The 24,880-nt window shown below is 48.2% G+C and overlaps 1 protein-coding gene across 3 annotated transcripts; it reads right to left on the minus strand.

Moving 5' to 3' along the window:
* Positions 1–354: 354 nt before the first annotated feature.
* On the minus strand, positions 355–24,714 carry Syx1A (syntaxin 1A). Of its 3 annotated transcripts, XM_033486559.2 has the most exons (12): positions 24,606–24,713; positions 23,872–24,049; positions 23,017–23,402; positions 16,817–16,903; positions 15,891–15,990; positions 11,735–11,809; positions 11,317–11,499; positions 11,149–11,222; positions 10,939–11,076; positions 10,580–10,690; positions 6,188–6,281; positions 355–5,057 (listed from the first exon to the last, which is right to left on the minus strand). In XM_033486559.2, the coding sequence occupies exons 3-11, from the start codon at positions 23,047–23,049 to the stop codon at positions 6,201–6,203; spliced, it is 882 nt and encodes a 293-aa protein (XP_033342450.1). In that variant the 5' UTR covers positions 23,050–23,402; positions 23,872–24,049; positions 24,606–24,713; the 3' UTR covers positions 355–5,057; positions 6,188–6,200. The 3 variants fall into 3 exon arrangements, with proteins under 3 accessions (XP_033342450.1, XP_076375098.1, XP_033342448.2); XM_076518983.1 differs by lacking the exon at positions 6,188–6,281 and having other exon boundaries at positions 24,606–24,714; XM_033486557.2 differs by lacking the exons at positions 355–5,057; positions 6,188–6,281 and adding an exon at positions 6,595–7,642.
* Positions 24,715–24,880: the final 166 nt, after the last annotated feature.

The following is a 24,880-nucleotide window of genomic DNA, read 5'->3' on the forward strand; positions in this document are numbered from 1 at the left end:
GGGCTCTTCTGCTTCCATCTGCGTTTCTCTCGAGTTCGCTACCTCCCTCTCAGGCACTCGGAACAAATGCACTCGATCGCACATGCACCCGCAAACACACACGCAAGCAACGCTCTCACAAACGGCATCGGCTATACTCTCGATTCCTTACCGGGTTTATACTCTTCCTTCCTATTCCGTTTGCTTCCTCTCGCCACTTATCGCCGCGTTTCCGTTCGCTCGCTCTTTCTTCCCCTTTCTCTCCCGCTCTTTCATTCCCCTAGTGTTTGTCACGTTCGGATGAACGTTAAATTTTATTAGTTAATCTCACTTTGTCGACCATCTCTTAAACGTTAACGATTTGTTCAACACTGATTCCATTCGATCGCTCTTTATTTTTGTTCGTTTGTTTTCTTTTGTCTCAAAACATTCGCAAACTTACGATTTACGGTTTGAAAGTGGAATTGACACTCATAAGGTTATTTAAATAGTCTCTCGAAGTAATAATTGCACCGATGCGACACGACCAGTATTAGTCTACGCTCTCGACGGTTTGTCGCGATCAAGATTTCTAAAGCGTTCCCTCTGCTCCGTCGCGGTTTTCCTCTCCCCCCGCGGACAAACCCTCCCCTACTGCCCCTTTGTTCGATCCTCTCGATCCCGATTTTCGTCGTGCCCTCGTTCCATCCGTCGCCGATCGTTTCGTTCGGCTCGGTTGTTCGCGGCTCCCTTGCGCGAATCTGTTATCCAATTTATCTCTCGCTCTCTTTCTCTCTCTCTCTCTCGCACATACACATGCACCCTCTTCCGCTCTTTCTCACCCCTTCTTTCTCTCATTCCATGTTATATGATAGCCAAAGGCCGTTTCTTTAGAACATCGCACGGTCCCCGTGAACCGTGTTCCCCGATTCCCGAGCCGATAAATTCGAATCTACTGTGCGTCGCTAGCTAAGAACGCGAGAACGGACAGAACGAGAGTCAAGCTAAAGGGTGAGAGAAAGAGAGACAGAAAGAGAGAGAGAGAGACAAAGAGACACAGAGGAGGATAAAACAATGTAAGTTCGTTCGTTAGGCCAAACCGAGTGCCGCGAATTGTTGTCGATCGACAAGCCCCGGCAGAAACGTTCGATGATGAATAAGCGCGCGCGGTTCGATTTCTTCAATTCCTATATCGCGTGGATTCGCCAAGGGACCGAAGATCAATCGATCGATCGGCGATACACAATGGAATGGAACGATCAGCTCGGAGGATACACGGTGGTACCGGTCGCATCGAGAGATTTCCACGAGTGAAAGGTTCCGCTGCCGAGTGCTACAACGATTAAATACTGGAATCGGCAATCATGATACAAGATGGCGATTAGGGGGAGCTATCGAATCTCTCGCGAAGAACAGAGAACAGCGGAGACAGACAGAGAAATGCGTAGAGAGAAAGAGAGAAAGAATTTCTTCGATCGTTCGTTAAGTAGGATCGATGGAAAGAAAAAAAAAAAGAGAGAAATCTCTCGATCGCGATCGGCGGAATAACGAGAGGTTCGAACGCGAACGGGAGCGTCGATTTCGTCGACGGAACACTGAACACGATGCACGCGCGTTGCTCGATCGTCCACGATCGCGATTCGGATCTCGGCGATGATCGAGCGTACGCGCAGTTGCTTACCGACGATCTCTTCGGCTCGTCGCAGAGGGATTACACGTAAACGTTCATCGTTATTCGTTAACGAATGATCAAGTAAATAGATCGTGGCAACGTAACTATCTATAAACTAACAATTATTATGCCTCTGTACAATGCAAAGTGATTCTTTAAGTATCGGTAGTTTTTATCGTTTATCATTTAGTATCGTCCTCTTCGTCTTCGTGATCGTCATCGTAAAACGCGTCGTACTTTCCTTCCGCTTGTTTCATTTATATATCATTTTTTTTCTTCGCCCCTATTCATGTTTCGTTACGATATAATAATCGTTTTTATAATAGTCGTCGGCAGCACGCGGCGTCGCGTCGCTCGGGTTATCGCCATTTTCTTCGTTCTCTTTTCCTTTTTCTGTTACTGTTTTATTTCTTTTTTTTTTTTGTTTGTTTGTTTCTTTTGCTTTTGTCGAAGTGAGGCGAAGCAAGGCGAGGCGAGGCGAGGCGAGCGCGTGCCGGCGTACACGACCGCCCTGCGGAATGCGGAAATTCTCTTCATCTTTTTTTATCGTTATATCATTTTGAAACATTAACCCATAATCTTTTTAAATATATGGTACCTCAACGTTCATATAATATAATCAACAAAACATTAACACGAACGTCGCTCGTTCCTTGCTCGAAAAGCGATTAGTTAATTGATAGTTCACGAGCAACAGGCGTCGCGAATAATAAATTATTATCGTTAATATATTACTCTTTTCGACTGTGCCGACTAACTATTCATATATACATGTAACGCGTGAGTGTTTGCATGTACGTGTGCACGCGTGTGTTTCTCTGTGTTCATCGTTCTCGTGTGTACGTGTTCAGTATGACTTCTCTATGTGTGTGCATGCGCTCTCGCTCGCGTATCTCTAGTGTATATGTATATGTATTATGTTTACGTGTCAATATTTGATGTCCGTTGTATGTGTATTTGTGTACGTATGTATGTATGTATGCATGTGTGCGTGTGTGTATGTCGAGTGTGGTTTCGGGCGCGCAAACGCATCTCCCCGCTCGTGTTGCTCTGTGTACTTATATACGCTTGTATACATTTTTCGCGTACGTACGGTACATCGGTACGACCCAGATATTATTATCGACGTTTGTATTACCGTTAATTATTTCCCCATAACACCTATATTATATTATTGCTGCAGCTTTATAGACACCACCTCATTTCCCCTTTCTCGCGCGTAGCTTCCCTTTTCAATTCTGCGTCGCATCTGTTAGCCTCTTTCGGCGTTTGTTCTCGAACACGGCACGGCGAGAGAGAAAGACATATACATATATATGTATATGTATATATATGCATATATCTCAATTCGTTCCAAAGACGACGCACGCACATGCGAGCGCAATCTTTGCGGAGATTGTGATCTGTTATCCCGACTCTGAACAAATTCTTCTAGCGATCGACGGCGCGCCGCCGATCCAAAATCATCGAAGCGACAAAAACAAACGGTTTCGCTGGATCCGCGAAGCGCCCGTGTCCGCGTCCCAACTTCGCGCATCGACAAAATCATTATTGTACGCTTGCACGATAAATTTGCGGAGTCTACGGATCTAAGTGTCTCGGAATTTTTTTCGAAGCCCCGTTCGCTCAGAGAAATCAGGAACGAAGAATTCTACGTTATCGTACCGCACGAGGCGCTATCGTACAAAATGACTTCGACCGGGGGAAAAGACTGTGGGAAGATTTTGTCGTGGCGCGACGATAATCAGGACGTAATTACGCTCGTCGTCGTCGTCGTTGTCGTTGTTGTCGTAAGCCCACATTCACTGCCGTGGTTCGGCGAACGATACGCTGGACACGTTGGACGTTGGACAATAAGTTCGCTTCGCTTGTGTCGGTGGCAGCAACGGAAAGTGCGGATAAAAGTTCGGGCAAACCAAAGACGTTCTATCGCGTTCCAGAGGTTCGAAAGCGGTTCGTGTTCGCGCTTCTCCGTCGGGCAAAGATATTGGATTCCATCTGGCTGCGAAGCGTGGCTGGCGGCGTTCGCATCTTCGACGGGTCCGAACACCGACGAGTCTCGAGATTCGCAAGCGGGACAAACGGATATTCACCCCTCGCAGACGGCGTACATGATATGTAGCGAACGCACGAGTCTGTCGACTGTTTCCTCACCTCCTCTACGATACAACCGAGACACGCGAGAAGCTACGGAGCCCTGTCTCCCGAAAGAAGAAAATCCCGGGTTCGCAGTAACGGATCGTAGGAACGGAAACGACGACGACGATTGTCTGTTCGCGAGTTTCTCCTCTCGCGAGACGGACTCGAACGTTCAAGCTCGATTAAACGTTAAACGGCCGACGGAACGCGTCCCCGATGGACGACGATTCCGCTTGAGAATAGAAAACGAAAAGCGTAAAGAAACCGGGCGTAGAAAGAAAGTGAGGTCAGAGTACAGAGAAAGAGGGTGAGAGAGAAAAAGAGAGACAGAGTGAGAGACAGTGAGAGTGAAAAGAGACAGTTTGTTGTCGCGGTACGGGGAAGTCGAACCATAGGTTCGCGATTATCGAATCGCCAGGTAATAATCGTCGACTCGGACACGAGCAGTTGATCCGATCGCCGTTTGGTACGCGATGATAGGCCGAACGGCTCTGGCACGCCAAGACTGTGGTGTTTCCACGCAACCGCAGGAGAACGACGATCGAGCAAGCCAGCCCTGCTCGAGGCCGGTCCCCCTCCGTCGCTGCGACGGATGATCGCGTCGCGTCTGCGTCGGTTCCAGCCGAATCCGTCGACGACACGCGACGAGCGGAAGCAACAGAGAAGAGAATCGGCGGCCCAGGCGGACGAGAGAACGCGTCTACCGGGACACCGACGATCGCGAGACCGGGCCACGACCTTGTCGATCTATCAAGGTCGATCGCGGATTCGCTGGGAATCGAACGAGACGGAACCGATCTCGCCGTGGTCGGCGCAGTCGCGACGAACGACGATCGTGCATACGACAGCGGCGGCTGTGGCGATGATCTCGATGATTTCGATGATCTCCGTGATCCCGATGAGGTTGGCGCCGGTGAACTGGATGAGGATGACGGTGACGATGACGACGACGATGGCGGTGACGTTCCTCTACTCGTTGTTCCACTGTCGTTCGGCGGCCGATCTTTTTCGTGGACAAGCAACAGCAGGATTATTTGGACGACGACCGAGGCCGAAACGAGAAGCGATGCTCGTCGACGAGGACGTGGAGGCTGCTGGCTACCGCATCGTCGGCGGGACAGTCGACGGGACAGTCGACGCTTCCGACGTCGACCGGGCGGACCTTGGCGATCGTTCGACTCCGAAACGGTCCGGTGTCCTGCGTTTCGGCCCGCTTTACCTGGGTTAACATGCTGCCGGTGGTTCACACTCGCACTCGTACACACGACGGCGACGTCTTTGGACTGTTCTGTAACACCAACCACCCCGGGTTAGCCCTTCGTTCTCGTCTTTCATCCCAAGCTGTTTCGCGGCATCTCCTGTAGCAGCCGCTTATAGGTTCTATATGCTATCGTAAATTTAACATGACCAATTTAATATTAATGTATTTTAGTTTGTTTCGTTTGGAAATCTACAGATATGCAGGTTTCACTTTCTTCATCTCAAACACAGGGCTGCGTAAAAGCAAGACACAGTTGTTTTTATGTTTCTGGTACCCTCTCGCTTCTACAAACGGCGTCGACGTTAGTTTACGACGATCTCTCCAGCGAGAAACACTTTGCGAATCCGTTTGTTATTTTAATATAGAAACATTCGAAATCCGTGTGCAGTGTGCCTTTGATCGATTCGAGTCCATTTGCCGAGCATAAAAGTATGGGTAAATCACGCAACTTACTACTCAACGAAAGGAAGAAGAAGACTACGTAACCAAAAGAAGACATTTGCTGAACCGTGGCAACTATTGTTAACGCTAAACCTGCCGCGCGTTTTACTAACATCTTTCTTTAGCTCTTCGTCCTTCGCCCGCAACTTTACGCGCGCGTATGCTATTCGCAAAAACAACAACAGCCGCGTAAACTACCAGTTAATGTTCTCAATGAAACTGACTTCGTGGATATCGTGTCGGGTGCTTCACGGTGCTGGTTAGTTAACGCGACAATGCTCAATCGAATGGACGTCCGACGACTGTGTGCTTTCAATTTCGTTCGCGTCCGTCTAAAAGCTGTCCGTGCAGCACGAAGATGCGATTCCGTTTCTCACGCCATGTGCCGGCAGCGACGACGATTCCAACGGCGTACATTCAAAGATCTCTACGTGTTCCTTCGGCATGCAGAAATGCTTTCGTATCGGTGCACCGCAAAAGCTCCTCGCATCTCGATTTTAACTAAAAAAAAAACTATCACAGGAATGAAACAAACGCCTACGATCATCGACAAGGTAAAAAGTGCTTTCGTGAAACGGTGTCGCGATGCATGCTCGTCGCCCGTGCAAGAAAAGAAACGAAAAGTGCGCCGTTTCGAACGGCGCGCCGATCGTCTTGCTCCTCTAAATTAAATCTAGCGACTCTCGCATCTAAGAAAGTGCGGGCAAAGGGGGTACCTGTTTGCGGCGTTCACAGTCCAAAGTATCCAGCGACGGTGGTGGCCAGAACGACGACAAGTATGGCGACGCATATCATGATCATGATCTTCTTCTACGCTCGGCACAATCGGAGCGGCATAAAACACAACAATGGGTTAAAAGAAGGTTCGCCGACGCGTACTCGTCGGCACTTTAATCGAGGACGGCAGTCTTCTCCATTCGCTACGACGGCGCTGCGTTTTCTCCTCCTGATCTGCGTCGATGCCCCTCGAATCGCTTAAACGTGTCTCGTGCCTCCGCCGAACTCTGTCCCATTCGACAATCTCTCCGTAACAATGATTTTCTTTTTGTCGGGCCACGGTTACACTAAGCAAAACGAACACTAACAATTTGTACCGCGCTCGCGGCTACAGTTACAAACCATCGCCGTTCGTAATTCGTAATTATTATTATCTGTTCTATACAAATGCGATTATGTACATTGATAGATGCCGCGAGCGGGATCGCAGCCGCTCGCGAGGCATCGGGACCCGCCGGGTACCGAATCGTTCTTCGGTACCGATTTCGCGCGTAGCTCGTTTCGGTTGTCGCGCGTCCCAAAAATGCTCGCAACACTTTTTTTCCCCCCGCCCCGTGTCCCCCTGCATTCCTGCGGCTCTGCGCTCGCCGAGAGGAAAACCGGGCGCCGTTCCTCTCCTCGCTGTGAACATCTCGTTGCAGATCGTTGGAAGATCTGTACGCTCGCGTCGTTGCTCGATCGTTCGTTGAACGCGACGGAATGATTACAAGGACGAACAAAAAATGAAACGAGAACCGCGGCGTGTCCGCGTTGGTTAGAGCTGGCTGATGCGTGTCCACTTGCCTTCGGCGAGGAAATTAACGGAAATAATGAACGGAAAAACGGCGAAGGCAACCGATTGGCGCGCAGCTATCTATGTCGAAAGACAAACGGGAAGGAACACGACGACGGCGAGATCGAGAACCGTTGGTCGACGGGAGAAACGCAACGTGAACGGGCGACGAATCGTTTCGAGTCGGAGACCAAGGTGACCCCAAGGTGTGGCCAAGGTGTCCCAAGATAAAGAACGTGGAGAACGAGGCGAACGCGGGGGGAACAGGAGAAGGGCGAGCGGGGGCAGACGATTTCCTTTGGCAGAGAGAACACTTCTTTGTACGGGCTCCTTCGTGTCGACCCGCCCTCATCCCGGTCCTGTTCCGCCGCATGTCCTATCCTAATCTATATATTCTACTTGTGTTATCCTATCCGTTCGGATATCCCACGTCGAATCGTTTTCGCTCTCGCACAATCCCACGGCGAACGGTACACGCATCATCCCCGGATCCTCCCCCGATACGCCCCGATTCTATCGCGCTTGGGTATCCGGCTCTTTAGCTTCCAGGAACGCTCGCTATTATTATGGAGATTAATATCACGGCCAATATTAACACGCAGATTATGATGAAGATCATTTTCTGTGGACAGAAAGAACAAAGCATACGATGCGCATAAGAGATCGTCGAACAACGGGGGGGAACAATACGGTACACAGCTCGATGATGGCAACACACACCACGAGGACGACGAAGAGACGACGAGATACGAGAATATAATCGGGCAGCCGAGAGTAGTCGAGTAGTGTGTGTAACACAAAGCTTGCATTAAAAAACACCAGAATTCTAAAGGAACATCGATGTATACGTGTGGTGTCCGTCGTCGCGACGCGACGCGACGCGACGATTCGGGGTCCGGTAACAAGCGAGACACGAGATATCGATATGCTTGCACAGTCAAGAAGAACAACGAGTGAACAAACAACGGACAATGAGCGAACGAGTGGTTGTACAAACAGACGGATAGAAAGGCAGACAGGCAGAGGGAGAGAGGGAGAGAGAGAGAGAGAGAGAGAGAGAGAGAGAAATGAGAGAGTAAGGGAACGGACGCAGAAAGAGAGAGAGAGAGAGAAAGAAGCACAACGAGCGTTTGTACTTTACACGCGCTTAACCGATGCGTTTCGGTGTCACTTCCAACGACGGTCGATTTCTTTCCATGACCGGCAGCACCGGGAATTCACTAGAGACGAAAGAAATCGCAAGGGACGATTCGGGATCGTGAATCGAGCTTCGATCCTTCTCGCTAAATGTTGATCGCGGTCGCAGTCAAACCAGAGAGATCCTTGTCTTGCCGTGTAGCAGAGAGGAGGAGAAAGCTGGATATTCTTGGGAATCGAACTAAAACGCATCGGTGATCGGCTGGAACGCTCGGGATCTAAAGATCGACGACAACGCCCAAGGGAGAACATCGACTCGCGACGCGTGTCGTGCGCGTGTATTTCGGAGCCGGTCTACCAGAATCTCTATAGAAACGAGAGGGAAGGTCAGTCGAGATTAGAGAGCATCACACGAAACGGGCTGTTAATTCGTTCTTGCAGGACGGTGCGGATTAGAACAGTTGCGAGCAATCTATGTGTGTCCGAGTGCATACATTTGGCTCTGTAGATTCGAGCAACAGTATGGTCAACGACTTTGGGAGATGCCTGCAACCGTTGCGAGGAACCGAAACTTTTACAGCGAATCGTGGGCCGATATCGTACGTCGAATATGCGAATAAATTTGTATTCGACCGCTGTTTCGTTGCAATCGGAACGGAGAGAAGTTTTAATTTCCATACGCGGTCCGGCGATCCTCGCGCAATTGTTCACTGATTACAAATGTAACGGTGCGGTGAAGAATCGAAGACAAAAACAGGAAAAGTTACCACCGAGAGTTCAATCTGAACAGCGTTTCGCTGGCTGGTCCGGATAAAAGAGCCGCGGAAGCGTATTCTTGTGTACGCGGTGTGTACGATGTTGGCCGCAGAGATATCGGGAACCCTCGCAACAGTTGTTTCGAATTTTAGAATATCGGTTCTCCCGTAACTGTTTAAAAGAATGGAATCGATATATCGTAACCGTTTCCAACCCCTGGTCTGGATACACGCGTACACGAACGCGCGCGACCACGGCTAAAACACACCGGGGCACGTGTTTACAGAGCATGTATAACACAAACATATCAGTATAGGCGTACAGATGAACGGTTTAGAGTTAGTAGTAGTAGTAGACACACGCGCATACGCACACACACAATCGTGTAGAAAAGCAAAACTGCGTTGCGCCGCTTGCCCGCGAATCTGTCATTGATAGGAGTAACGCAAAGCAGCGAAGCGCAGCGCATCCTGTATTCGCAGAAAGCAGAAAACAGCAGGCCGCGCTTCTCGACCGATCGACAACGGCGACAACCGAATCGAGAACGCTAGAGTTGTTTAGTCGGCGAGAGAGCATAGATCAGTAATACGCAGTCATGTTAGTAGTACGAACGGAGACAAACAGTTCAGGGACGGAGGCACAATTAGCACACTCACGTTCAACAGGACAGAGCGACACACAGATAGAGAGACGCATATTTACATCTATGTATACGACGATGCGTGTGCATCCGTTTGTACCACCTACCATTTAAATGTCGGCGGTAGAACTCTTAATTATCCTCGCAATCTCGTTGTAATTAGAAAATAATTTCATCTCTTTTATGCCGACAATCGTCGCGCGCGCGCGCGCGAATTTATTTAGAAGGTCTCCCGGTGATCGCCAGCGATATTTCCAGCGTTAACTGATGGCGAGTTAACGCCGGGGATACGCCGAGAGGTGATACAAACGTCGCATGAACGTGCACGCAGATCCGTATACATGTAACGATATTTCACGTTTCTGCACCTGCCAGAGCCAGAGCGCGTTAAATCATACTCCTAGAAATCATTTTTAACTCTCGGATGGTGGACGCAACCGTACGATTCTCAGCTTTGTTCGCCAATTATTTATAATACATTTTTCACAATTAGAGATCTATTAATCTTTTCGCTGTTCGCAACAACGCCTGTTCAAAAATTAAATAATCAAGCTACGATCTCTGTATTATAGATCAAAACAGACCCGAGGTCCCATCGTCGGAGGATCAACGATGATTCAGAACAGTCTGGCTCTGCGGTGCAGCTCGACGTACATATATGCGAGCAGCGATTCGATAAGAGGAATGTTAACGCGCGTAGAAACGTTAAAAAGAGTGGCGCCGAAATACGGCCGGAAACCGGAAGTCAACGTGGTTTCGAGTTATATTCGTATGTTACGCACACAGATAAACAATAGAGACAGGCCAAAGGAAGAGAGAGACAGAGAGAAAGTGAGAGCGGTAGTACGAAAAAGCATAGAGGATATCGAACGCGATACAACCAAACAGAAGGGAGATATGGGACAGCGGGAAGCGTCGCTGTAAGATTTTCAGGAACGAGAATATACCGGGGGGAGAAACAAAATGTGACCAAACGGAGGCAAACGGAGGGCCAATGGATTCGGGTAGAACAGGAGGCGCACTCACCCGTCGGGCTTTGCTTTGATACTTGAGTGCTTTCTTCGTGTCCTGGGTAGCCGTCTGCACGTAGTCCACCGCGTGCTCTACGTGGTACTCTATGCGATCTATCATCTCGCCCTGAAATTAAGAAAGCGTCGGTTCAAGCTGTTCATGAAGCTGGTTCGTAAAGCAATGCTCATGCTTGTTTCAGGCTGACCACGGTGGTTCGAACCGTATACGCTAGCTGGACGAAACTTAAGACTCTGATCTACGCTGATCCCGCGCATTATCTTGTCATTCGGCAGAGCTAAGTTCCTCCCGTTTCTATTCGAAGAAGAGCATGAAAATCCGGTCTTGTCCAGCTAGCGTGCTGCAGCCAGAGTTACCTGGCTCTCCACCAGCATGGCCATGTCCATGAACATGTCGTGGAGCTCCCTAATCGAGTTCTCTAATTTTATGATGTCGGCGTGGCGAGCCTCGATATCGGCGAGCGTTTGTTTCGCTTGTTGCGTTTCCATGATGATCTGCGAATAAACGTGGTATCAGTGGGATTATCTCCAAAAGAGTAGTCGAAGAGTCGAAAGAACAATTCTTACCCCTTGCGTGAACACGGCCGGATTTCCCTGTTCCAACATTTCCTCGAGTTCCTCGTTGGTGGTCGTTCTTCCCGCTGCAAGCGGCGAAATATCGCTCGGTTAGATGGTAACGGATCGCTACGATCGCGTCTATGGTTTACGCGACTAGCGAAAGAAACTCGAGCTTACTGATTTCCAGCTGTCGCTGTATCCTTCCCTTGCATCGCTCTCTGTAATCGGTCTGCGTCCGATTGTACTCCGTCATCACCTCGACGAACTTCCTGGACAGCGTCGAGTGCTGTGTCTTGCGTATCCTCAGATCCGCCGACGATTTGTTTGTGTGCTCTTCCTGCTCGATATTTTGCTCTATCACTGTACACACCGAGACAAACGGTTCGTTAGAATCGTATTCTTCGACGACGCGCGCGGAGGACATTGGATTGTCTCCGAAGTACTTCTTCGGCGATCATTCGCCGTTCCGTGAGCTTCCGCTAAATCTTCCCGACAATCCAACGTTCTCCTCCGTCGCCGGAGAACAGAGAAATCAGTCGCATACATCAGGCGCAACGATCCGGAGGAACGATCGCCGATTTCGATTATCGCTCACCCTTTAACTTGGCTCTGACTTTGTTGGCCGTCTTCTTAATGTCCGACATAAGGTCCTCCAGTTCCATCTTAACCTCTGCAACAAACAATCGGCGAGCATTTGGTCAGCTATCGACAACAATCGTTCACGTTCATGGAGGTTTTTACCTGTTCCGACCGATTCACTCCGTTCGTGGGAACGGAGAGGATCTCGACGCAACAGTTCCATGACAAATTATACTTTACGACGGGATCACGGTTCATTCCGGTGCACGGACAATGGATCGAGGATTGAGAAATACGAGTCTTCGTAGGACATTCGCCGAGAGATCCGTGACTCGGATACAGCATTGGCTTGTCCTTGCGCGAGAACGAATTCCGCGCGACCTCGGAGACCGTTTCGCAATATAGGCTTTTCAGGAATCGTATGCGAAGGTGGCTAGATCAAGGGGGATGATGCAGCGGCTCGGGGGAGAGGCCGAAGACCCTAGGACCCTCATTGCGAGATTTTCAGCACGAAATTCGCGGCTCGGATTTAAAATTGGCTTGCGCCCGCGGAGGAGCGTCGAACTCTGAGCAATCTTCGAGACTATTTGGCATTCAGTAAATACAATTAATTGTGACTATGTACAGGCTTTTCTGAAATGATTCGTAGCTAATTAAGGGTTCGTCCTAAAATAAGAAGCCCTCGGCAAGACACAGAGTCATCGCGAGCGGTCAACTAAATTGCGGAATACTCGGTAGTCCGATTCGGCTGAATCAACGAGCTTACAAAAGACGAAACTGTTTTCGAAAGAAGAGACAACGCGTCGAAATACATCATTCGAAAAGGTGCAATGTTGGGATCGGTGACCACTTGTCGGCGGATCAGGTGGGTTCGTTGAACGCTTCGTGCAAGAGAATCGGCGGCGGTGGGGGGCGCGGGGCTGTTTCGCGGCAAGGGTACGAGGACGAGGACGAGGACGAGGACGAGGGAGGGGCACGTATTCCCCTGCGTCGAGGGTGCTCGATGGAATTGGGTTAATACAGGGTGGAAACGTGCCAGACCTACTTCTATGGCCTCTCGAGACCTCGCCACGCTCGGGATACGCGGGACACGCTCGAATTCGATCGAATCACGGCCGGCGTTTTCCCGGCCCAGAAAAAATTTCGCGAACGCCTAGGGAGAGAGAGAGACATTGTGTCTCGACGCCGGGACGTTTCGTCCGCTGGAAATCGCGCGCTCGATGGACCGGGGTACGCAACGCGGTGCACGGGGCACGAAGGACAGCGCGACGTGCTGGTGGGCTGCGAAATCGATCCGCGTTAACCTACCACCTACGCCACCCTGCCTACTTCGGGCTGCCGTGTGTGTCCCTTTTACCCGTTCGCAGCCGCGACAGCGAGCGATTCGGCGCGATCCAGCGATCGGCCGAGCGCCGCGATCGCGGGGACCACGCGGGCCATGGATCGTTTCGATCGCGAGACGACGGATCGCGAGAAGTGGGAACGCGGCATAATCTCGCGGTTGTCTCGCGGCGTTCGGATGCGTGACGAGCTCCGAGGCGACGCGTTTTGCGTTCCCTTTTCCACGCTAGCCGCTGTCCCGATTCGAATATTTCGCCTTTCGAGGAGCGACGGAGAGAGCTGCATCGATCTTTTCGCTAGACCGCCTCTCCTTCGTGTCGGCCAACGCCGGCACGCCGTTTCTCTCCTCCCTCGCCCCCCTCCGGCCTATCGGTTTTCCTCGAGAGACATTTCTATCTCCGTCGCGAATCTCCTCGTCCGATCGGCAACAATGACAGAAGATGCCATGATAAACGCTGTCCAACCGGACGAAACGGGAAGAAAGAGAAGAAGCCGACTGCGAACTAGACACGCCGAGGGATCGATCGGAGCCCAGAGGCAATCGTCGCCGGGCCTACCCTTCGAGGCGGCGCGAAAGGCGGCCGCGAAGGGGAACGAGTGGGAAATGTCGGGTACGTTGACATGATCTGCTTCCGAGATCTAACTCCGGTCGAAACTGGAGAACGGCCGGAGCGCGCGAAGATGAAGCAATTACAACGTGCTCGACGTTACAACGTGCCCGCGATGCTCTCAAACGATCGCGCGGCTCCTGTACGGATATACCGCAACCGATGGCGGTGTGCCATTTTTGGCAGAAATGACCGAAACGACCCGGGGTTAATCCCTTGCATTAGAAGAAAACTTCGCACGCAGTCTACGAAATGTGCAGTGGCTCGCAAAAATGTTCGGACATCTTTTGCATGTTATATTATATATAATTATTGTGTATAATAACTTTTATATTGCATATCTTCGGAACCAAGATATTGAAATCGATGGAAACATATATTTGCAAAAAAAATCAACAGTTTATTTCTTATAATTTTGTACAGTAAGATAAATTATAAAGCATTCCAATGCAGTAAACTTTAATCCCCTGAGAGAGGGGACAACGGAGTACAAAGGGTTAAAATGGAATAACTTTCTTTGGAAACTGTTCTAAGTGACCTGAATTCTTTTTTATGATAGAGAGGCTAAAGTGCTGTTTTAAAATTTTGCTATTACTGGGAATGACAAAAAAGATATAACACTCTCGTATTTTAAATTTTCTACAGGAGCCTATAACGAAAACTTAAAAGATTACGATTAGGGATTTCATTTTATTGTCATTCCAAGCAATAACAAAATTTAAAAAAGATCATTTCAGTCATTGTCTAGTAGACTAGACCCTCTGTCATCTGAAAAAGATTCAAGACACTTAGTCCCAGTCATAAAAATGGTGTAAGAACACTTTTGTGGGCCACTGTAGATCTCATTCTCCTCTTCAAAATCGAGACACGATTTGATTCTCTTTGCATCAAAATCTAGGAATAAGGATAAACGACGTCGTAACGCGAAGTGAGATAAATGCAGGCTGGTTTTTGTAAAGTTAGGCAAAAAAAAGGTAGCATATCTTCTATCTGCGACAGAAATAGTTACTATTGCCTATGCAAGAAAACATTGTTAAAATGTTACCGTTCAACGTGTATTTACCTTGACATCGTTATTTCCTTCGAATTTACATAACGACAGAAAATTGTACGTCGTGTCAGTTACTGTGCACTTGCCCCCAAAACGGGGCAATGCCGTAGCGACGAGTTAAAACCGTATTGCAACCTTATCGTGTGAAATGCGGGGCAAGATCGCGGTTTCTGACATACATACATACATACATGTATAATTCGCTGAAACGCTTCTTATAAAAGTAAGCGGAAATTGCTAATTTATTGTAGAATTCTACAAACGGGATACGGTAGACCGCAGATTATCCGGCCCCGCTTTAACCGCCGGCTACGTTTTGTTGACATGAATTTTTACGACTGGTCATTGTTAAAAATAATTCTCTTTCTAATCTTTTTGAGTCATGCGAAAGGAAGAACTGCGCTACAACGTGATTCATGCGGTAATAAATATAACTGATTAAGAACGCGTTTCCACCGTTTCTGCATTGTACCCCGCCTTCAGCTTGCAAGAAACAAAAATTGTCTCGTTCTATCAGAGAATTTGATAAGAACGAAAAAGTGTTGATCAACCTAGAGATGCGAAAGAGGTCGTACTGCAACGGATTCACGCTGAATCAACCGAGAAGTAACAGTGACTATTGTGAATTGCCTCTTGTCGAAGTGAGAACATCGAAATCATTTAGATCTTCCAAAGCTTTTGTTGCAAATCTTGCTGCATTAACGCAATTTATTCAAGAATTTCCGTGAAAAGATCTCCAGTGCGTGCAGAATTGTGAAATAAAAAACCGGTAACTTCGACGGTGGTAGGAAAAGTGTTGAATAGTATTAATAAACGATCGGTCCGATCGAACATCATTCGCCGGGGGTGCGGACATTCGCCGATTACGAGAGCAACCGGTGCCACTGGCACACCACCGGCTTCTCATTCCTTCGTGTTTCCCAGCACCCTTATTTGGTCGATTCGCTCGCATTTTCCCTGCTTCGCCTCGTCTCGCGGTTTTTCCCCCGCTGTCGCTTCTTCCCAAGCAGAAAAGAACGAACGAAATATCTGGAGAAACGCGTCGCGTTACGAACGGCGACCAGAAAATATAATCGTTCGAAACGGACGGTTCTCTCGTTGGAAACCGACCAGCAACGACTGCATCGACAGTGACACGGAAGCAAAAGGGATCATCGTGCGGTGACACTCACTTTCATCGGTCTGCGGTGCCGACAAGATGGCACTGTGTTTTTTCTTGACATCCTCGACGTTCGTCTGGATCCTGTCTATCATTTCACGGATCTCCTCCACCTGGATCAGAGCGAAACGCATTGTTAATTGGCAAATAAAATACAATAGAATACAACGCGGTACGATCAACGCGTCGCGAGATGCAGTAATTTCTCCCAGAAATTGTTGGGAGGTCGGAATTGAAAACGGCAGATCCGAGAATACTATGTCGCGATTCTTCGAGCCTTGGTGAACATTAATATGCATTGATATGCATTGATATGTGATAGTATGAAAACGATGAGTTAACTTTTTTATTTTGAACATTTTGCCACGATTCGGAGACAATTCGGAGGCCACGTGACACGTTTCCAAGGCAATTCGGAGGCCACGTGACATGATTAAAAGACAATTCGGAGGCCACGTGGCACGATTCGACGGTCTCGTACCTAGTACAATAAATTCCCTCTAATTCGCGCTCAGATTCTGCACAAAAATGGACAATTTGGGAAGAAGAGATACGATTATTCGAGCATCGCACCTCGTTTTTATAATTGTTAACAATCGGCAACTATAAAAATGAGCTGCGGGGTTCGAATAAACGTATCTCCTCTCTCCAAATCCTCCATTTTTGTTCAAGAAGCTGAAGGAGAATTAGGGAAAATTTTCTGTTGTCTTCCGACCCTTAGCATCGACCTAGCAATAAATTACATAGGCGTCGGACTGGCACAGGGAAATTTGGCATTTACCAGAAGAAATTACCGTATCCAGAATCTTCGGATCTTCGCAGTCGCGAGAAATTCGCGATGGCAGATCGAAATCTATGAGAAATCGACTTTCGATCGAACGATCGATCGACTTTCGTGGAACGGGGAACGATGGTGAACCATCAGAATATCGTACTCACCTCAGCAAAAAACTCTGTCATGAAGTCATCTTGGCCCCCGACGTTGACGGACACGTCGTCCGCCACGTCATCGTCGTCCGACTGGGCCTGAAACCGAACCAATTAGTCGTTACAGAACCGTTCCCAATTATCCTCGTCTCTCGGTGCACTAGAACCACCACCGGCCGGGAGGAGTTCTCCGCGTCATAAAGATTTTTCTGCAAGTGCGTCATTAAATTGGAATATCGCGATCGGAAGCCGGAGAGAGAGAATATCTACTTGTGCGATTTCTGTGGGAGAGAACTTGAGAACAAATTACATTCGATTACCCGGTGGTTCCAGTGCAAAATCCTCGAGACTGCCGGCTACGAAGCCGAGCGCGCCGGCCGGATCAATCGCGTCGTTTCGGCGCACAATCGACGTTTCTTATTTGTTAAGGGTGGCATATTGAATTCGCGAGGTTTGCGGACCCGCGATCGCAGTCTAAAATCGACGTTGCAGGCGTGTGTGTGTGTGTGTGTGTTCGATACGCGGCCTCGTTCCGTCGCCACATCCTCGTGCATCCTTGACTAAAACGCGATCGTGACGTGGAGCGCTAATAAGCGGCGCGCTTAGGGTTCTCGACGCGAAATACGAATTTTCTGCACCTGTTGCGAGAAACCAGGGTCGCTCAGGAATCCCCTCTCGTTTCTCCGATAATGTTAGCAGGTCGGAAGCGATGCGTCGATACACTTCGTTTCGTTCGTGTTCGTCGATACTCGGATTCGCAGTCCGGGGCACCGATTCCACGCCGTAAGGGTTGGTCTCGCGAGCCACGCGGATCATTCGTTACCACCCCTGGGCCCAGGGTAAGGGGCCTCGCGCTCGAGACCCCTTTATACCCAGGTTTTTCCTGGCCACGATGGTTATCCGAAATGGTCGAACATTTTCCATGCCGGAGCCAAGATAAAAGACCTTACAGCGAAATCCTCTTACCGCCGCCGTTGCTCCGCCGAGGTGGGTGCTATCATCGTTAACCCTTTCCCTTCTAACGCGAACTGCACAGCCACTCGACATCCGAGCCGTCTGTGCGCCAACAACGACCATAGTCGGCGGACTAAATTTCGCACCCGTTCGACGGGAAACTCGATGAAATATTCAATAGATTCCATACAGAACGAGAAAGTGCCTTGCGATGCTCCCGATTCACGGGGAGAGGCAACCACCCCTCCAACCCTTTCCGCACGAAAACTATTATCATTATTATTATTATTATTTATTGTACGCGTAATAAAGCAGTCTCAACGAAGCTACAAATTAAGCTGAACGGAATAAGATCGCGCAATTATCTTTTCGTCGACTCTTAATCTTCTTGTTCGCTTCAAAAATTATCAAAAATTCGCATCGGTCGAACGCCAAAGAATCCTTTAGGGCAATCTGATACTTCTCTACGTTGTCTGCGAGTTTCTAAAGATCTCGCGCGCCTAATTGCGCCTAAGAAATCGAACGGACCGAGCAGTATTCATCCCCGAACGGTGAAGCATGGCTCGCGTTCGATGTTCCAGAAGAGAAAAGCGGCAGCGCGCATCGGATTTCGGTCGTGTGTGTTCGATGAAATTCTCGAAAAACTTAACCCGAAGTCACCCCTGTGCTCTATCGGGGGGATCAAGGAGCAATCAACGCGCAATCAGCGAACCGTTCCGACTTACGTTATCGATTCTCGTTCAACGAGCACGCGAGCTCTTCGTTAAAATCGCGGCGGCCCGTTCGGATATGGATCGCAATCGTTCCTCGGGAAAAGCTGATCGCGAGGTTGCCAGGAAGTAAAGCCGGCCAACCAACCCGACCGACCGACCGACCCTCCATTATCGAAGAAGGAATCATCGAACGCGAGATTAACCGTGTCCGATTAGGATCGGGCGAACCGTGGCACGCCGCGATAAATCGGCGCCGCTGAAAATTCGTTTAGGCGAAACGAAGGAATAAAGTCGGGATCGGATTTTTCTAGACCGGGTATCGTAATCCTTCCTCTATCAGGCGAGATATCGCCGACTCGTTAACCGACCGCGGCGGCTGAATTTTCCTTGAATTCGAGTCTCGCTCGAACGTTTCCACGTTCCAACGAATCATCCCGACTGCGTCCCGAGACTTCGAAATCGTATATCGACTCGAATCGTAACGATTTAAATTCGGCTAATTTAAGATCGCCTGGAGAATATCCCAGGCGTTTAACATGCTGAATCGGAGATCCGTTCCGAAGGCTCGAGGCCGAATCTCGCGGCGGCTTGTCGTTGCTCTCGACGATCTCGGCTGATCCTCGGGGATCAACGACAAGCGACACCGCGGTGTTTCTGTCCCGGAGATGCTCGCCGATAATTCTTGCCGCGAATCGATCAGCTAAACGACTCTCGACGATCGGTCGAGCTCCCGAAGACGCGACATTAATCGGTGGAGCGAACATCCCTCTATCCATTTTCATCCGAGACCTTTCTTTCTCTCTTTCTCTCTCTAGCGAGTCTCTCGCCTTCCCGGCTCGGCCTTTGTTTCCATCTCCTTAACCTAGCTATCCAGCAACCCACCTACGAAATGCCGAGCTTAGCAAAATTTGCCACGAGACGTCGTCGAATATTGGTCGCCGCTCCGGTCGCCCGAACTTTCCGAGTTCCATTTCGTTTGGTCCCTCCCGCAGTCGCCCACGCTCTTCTTTCTCATCATCATTTTCTTCTTCTTTTTCTTCTGATTCCTCTGTCGCTTCCCCACAGAAGAACGGCCGTCGAAGACGCGTGGCGCGAGATTCATCGTTATCGGAGCCACGACCAGCCCGAGCTGTTATGTCAATGCCGCGGGAAAAATGCCTTCGCCTCCTTACGGGCCCGCCCCACGTTTTTCCACCTAGCCGAGATAATATCCGCCGGCCGAGGTGAAAAAGCAACAGGGAAATCAAAAGAGAAAATAGAGTACGCCGCGACTGACACAGGATCTTCCGACGAAACCCGAGATACCGTTCGCTCGGATAATCATTCGTGCGTTTGTTGCACACGCGAGAAACAGCGTGCATTAGACAAATGCGATGGAAGAAAGATTAAATATGAAAGCGCTCCGCTTTATCGGCGAAAAATGTTTGTCACGGTGCTCTACGTACAGCAGTGTTTTTATATGCTTTCGATAATGCACCTGTTTGCATAACAACATTATAAATAATCCGTCGATATGTTAAATAAAACGTGAACGATCACCTCTGCTCGCGAGGCTGACAATTAAACTGTTTCTTGCGGATGGAAATTTTGGTAACATTAGTTACCTCTTTCTCTCTCTCTTAGTGAGAGAGAGAGAGAGAGAGAGAGAGAGAGGGAGAGAGAGAGAGAGAGTAATGAATGGAAAGGTAAAATAACAAAATAATCATAAGACCGCCTCGCGGAAGAGGAAAAGAAATCGTATTCTATGCATAAGACCGCCTAATCCGGATTATCCGGGTGAGATACCTCATGATTCAGAACGTCGTCGTAGCCCAATTACGTTTCGGCCTATTTCAATTTTTACCCACGGCTTTCAATTCTCCTACGATTCTTCGATTTTCCTCCTCGGCAATTTTCTCACGGATCTTCTCAAAATCATGATAACTTGTCTCCTATTTTTTTTCGAATCTTTTTTCAACTACGAAGCGACTTATGAACCATTAATTGGATTGATCCCGTAAGTTCTATGGTCTTCGATGCACCGTTAACAATTAATCCTAGTATTCATTTAATTGATCAGACATTGCTCGGGTTAACAGAGTTTAACACGGCGATCGGACCTTTTTAACCTTGTTCCAGGAGGCTTAATGAATTTTGGTTCGTCAAGCGAGTCGGTTCGGACTCGAAAATCGTCGAGAGGCCGGTCTTCCAGGTATTTCTTGAAAATGTTACGGACTGAACCGTCCGTGAATGTACACCGCAACGATCAAAGCATCCCCTTTATAACAACCCCTTCAACTTTGGTGGACGATTTGTTTTAGTCACTTTATCGGGCTTCGAACGAAAAGGTCTGCTGCCTACTTGACGACGATACGAGATGCACGAGGGGCCTTTGCGCAACGTTGTTCCTCGTTTCATAAAACGTCGAAAAAAAATCGCTTTCTCTCTCTCGAATAAAACCAAGGAGACACAGTTTACCGGCGGCACTGCCGCGTGAAAGCGCGTTAGGAATAAAATGATACGATACGAGTCGCGGAGGCGGAGGCCCCCGCGATTTAAAACCCGTCCAGATTTATCGTTGTACCGCTCGTTTTCGAAAATCGGAAATCTGGGGTGCCGAGACTTCCCGGTGCTGTTGTGTATGGTGCCGGACCGTGTTATCACGCCCGGAATTACTATACGCGGCGCGTTCCCACGCTACGATTTCACGAGGGAATTGGAACGCGAATCGCAATCGTAGGAACGGACGGAAGTCGGTGATTTACACGGTGGCTGGAGAGGGGGGGGGGCGATCCAGATCGAGTTCCGAAATTCAGAACGATCGAGGACGCGGAGAAACGAGCTGCGCGGGGCGAGCGCGAGCGGTCTGGATCGCGGTCTAGATCGCGGTCTAGATCGTGGTCGCGGTCGAGGCCGGAATTGCTCGTACCGCAGGTGGTTTCGAGGATTCGAGGTAAACGGTTCGACGAGACAGGTTCCGAAACGGAACGAGATGTAACGTGAACGGGAACGGGAGGAACAGAGAGCGAGCGAGCGAGCGAGCCAGCGAGAGAGAGAGAGAGAGAGAGAGAGAGAGAGAGAGAGAGAGAGAGAGAGAGAGAGAGAGAGAGACGAGCACTCCGACTCGTATTTAATTGATCCATAGAACGCGCAAAGTCGATAAAAATGAACGAATAATTGATGGCGGATGCGCACCGCGCCGACAGATACGCCCAAATAATAGAAGGTTTTCTTGGATGTCAGTCAACGCGTATGAGTCATCGACTGGCACACTGCTGTTACATAGTGTACTAGCTATTCGTCGATCGTCGAGCCTACCAAACAATCGACAAACCTACTCGTCGGGAAGAAATCCGTGTTCGAACGTAACCGCGCCGGTGTCAGCGGCGATTCTGTCATCGTTACGAAATAAACGATGACGAAAAACATATATTGGCGAACACCTGTCAGCCACAGGAGCCACTGGTTTCTCCCTTCCCCTCCCTCCTCCTCTCGCTGACACTCCATCTATCCATGAACATACGTATTTTCCTTTCTCTATCTATCCAACTATCCAAATATCTGTCGCATCCATCGATATACATATACATATGTGCATATACATATGTACGTATATGTATATGCCTGTACATATATACGCATATATGTATATCTACATATGTACGTACGTATATATGCATATATGTATACATATGTATGTATGTATGTATGTATGTGTATATACTTATATATGTATATATGTATATATATATATATATATATATATATATATATATATATATATATATATATATATATATATATATATATATATTTATAGAGTAAGAAAGAGAAAGAGAGAAACAGAGACAGCGTACATATCTTCTACTATCTATCTGTCAATGCGTTCAATTATCTCTCGGCTTTGCCCGTCGATTCAGAACTTTCTTTTTCAGCTGCTATCGACTGTTCGACGGATGACAGTCAGCGCACACGTCTCTGACACCTCGGTAACGCCTTCTTTCTTGTTTGTCGCCTCTCTTTTCCTTGTTCCTCGTTCCGGCATCGATCTCATCAATCTCGCGGAAGCGCGGTTTACGAAGAAATAGCGTCGGCGAGAGGAAAAACGGCTTGAAACGAGTTGTCAAGGCGGCACGAGTTGCACACGAGTTGTCACGGCGGGCTGAATCATTTTTGCTGGACGTTGTAACTATCGAAATACCAGGAAATCATAACAAAGAATGCGTACGAGAGCCCGCTAAAGACAGCGGTACCAGAGAACACCGTGCACGGTGTATGTATACGAGAACGAGAAACGTATTTTTCGACAGTTGTGACAGAGAAAGCGCGCGGTGCGCGAGTTAACGAGACGAGGAAAAACGCGGATGGCGAACCGAAGAAAGAAAGAGAGAGGACCGTGGCGGAAAGAGAGAGGGCGAGAAGGAGGGAGAAAACGTTAACACACAGGCTTGATAGCAGGTTGGCCTGCCTAGCTGGCTGGCAGGCAGACAAGCGGGCCGAATGCTCCGCTTAGGCGAATCGGCTTAGTCGTCGCTGAATTGTACGTAGGCTACTTGGAACACTCACCGCGACGAGGGCTGCTAATCTATCCTTGGTCATGGCGAGGGTGACGAACGGTTGCGAGTCAGCGGATGTACGAAGCGAAACAACTAGCGACTAATCCCATTCACAATTTTCTCCATGTACCACGAGCACGGCCACTAAAAACTAAAGGAAACGGACGCACTAGCGGCGAGAGACACGATCGTAAAATCGATATACTCGCGAACTCGCCTGCTTCTGCAGTGCCGTCCACTGTGGCGCGCACGCGCCGCTGACGTCAACTCTGCTCAGGCCCGAACCTAGGAGTCCTCGCGTCCCCTAACTAAATTTCCTATTTCTCAAACACCACGAACTCCTTATTTCCACCCCTATCCGATCACCACAGTCAGCCGACATCTGCCGCGATCAACCTGCAAGCAAATCAGTTGATTCACATTGTAGTTTAATACCTCGACTACCGCGTCACCCGTGCGTGGGTGACGGAATTATTTTTGCTCAAATTTCAAAATTAATTACAGCGTTATACATAATGTGATGTAAATTTGATTAGGATCCGCAAAACCTAAAAAGATCAAGAAACCAATCGGTATCGCAGATCTTAATTTTTCTATTTTCCGTTAATTAAGTTCCATTCTTGACATTTCTTTCGAATCGAAGCGTTCATCGAACAACTCTGACATGTTTGGTAGTATGACAATTCGATTTGTAGTAAATATAAGTATGCCGTCATTTGTTTTCGAGAGATCAGTTCAGATTTTAACGATTTCAAGTGAAATTAATGATTGCCAATCACGAGTGAATATTTATTTAATCGTTAAATAGATTAGATTATAAACTTCGATAAAAAAAAATCATTGCAAATTAAAATTTCATATTTACCGCCATGTCACATTTTAGAGCAGCACCTGTGAGGAAACACCTCTCTCGTACGATATGGAATTCGATGACACATTACGGCCTTCCGAATCGTGTACAGAAATTGTACAAAAGAATGTTGTATGCTGTTGCTCGGTGTGTTTCCAGCAATACCAAACTGTATTCGCTGATCACATATTGTCTGTTTACAAATATTCAATGTATCATTATTTCTTAATATTTCATTTCCCTGCATATAACGAGCCATGCAGTAAAAAGGTATGCATGTCCCCATCTACGTTGGAACACTGAAGCTGCTAAGAATTTGAGATTCATCGTGTACTGCAAGTTCTCCGCGAGAGGGCATTACCGTGCAATTTCAAATGACAAACTGTTGCTTTTGCCAAAACCGAACCATCATTTTTTACTTTTGGAATCATATAAGATCCGTATTTAAATCTAATGTCGCTTATGCAACAACACTCCTATAATGAATAATTTGTACAAATATGTCATTAAGTATCTCTAATAATCTCTGAGGTGTACCCGATACTTTTATCTATTTACTGTTCTGTTTCTCGAATAAACAATAACTTTTAAATAACTGATAATGATTCGGTTTGAATAAAACCGACAACGTTATACATATATAATTCAATGTCGATGACAAACAATACGATAAGACATGACGAAAAATGAACAATACGGCTTTAGAGTTTACATTTAAAAACATCTAGACAAATTAAATGTCAATTTACCATTTTTCACTGTTGCCGCATAATTGGACTATTCGACGCTTCCGTATTCTTTGTTTTAAGCACATCATGAATGTATGTACCTACGCGACCGTTGAAAATGCTTCGCATACGTCGCACCTGGTTTCATCATTGAATATCGCAATCCAAGAAAGGTATCCTTTCGAATCGGCATATAGCTCTCTGATTGGAAGAGGGGAACGCGATTGCACTTGGAACGTTATTCTTTCGTTGGAAATGAAAATTCATCGGTGCCGGTTCGATATGGCGCGCATAAA

Source organism: Megalopta genalis, chromosome 2 (genome assembly GCF_051020955.1).
Source record: "Megalopta genalis isolate 19385.01 chromosome 2, iyMegGena1_principal, whole genome shotgun sequence".
Taxonomy (NCBI): Eukaryota; Metazoa; Arthropoda; class Insecta; order Hymenoptera; family Halictidae; genus Megalopta; species Megalopta genalis.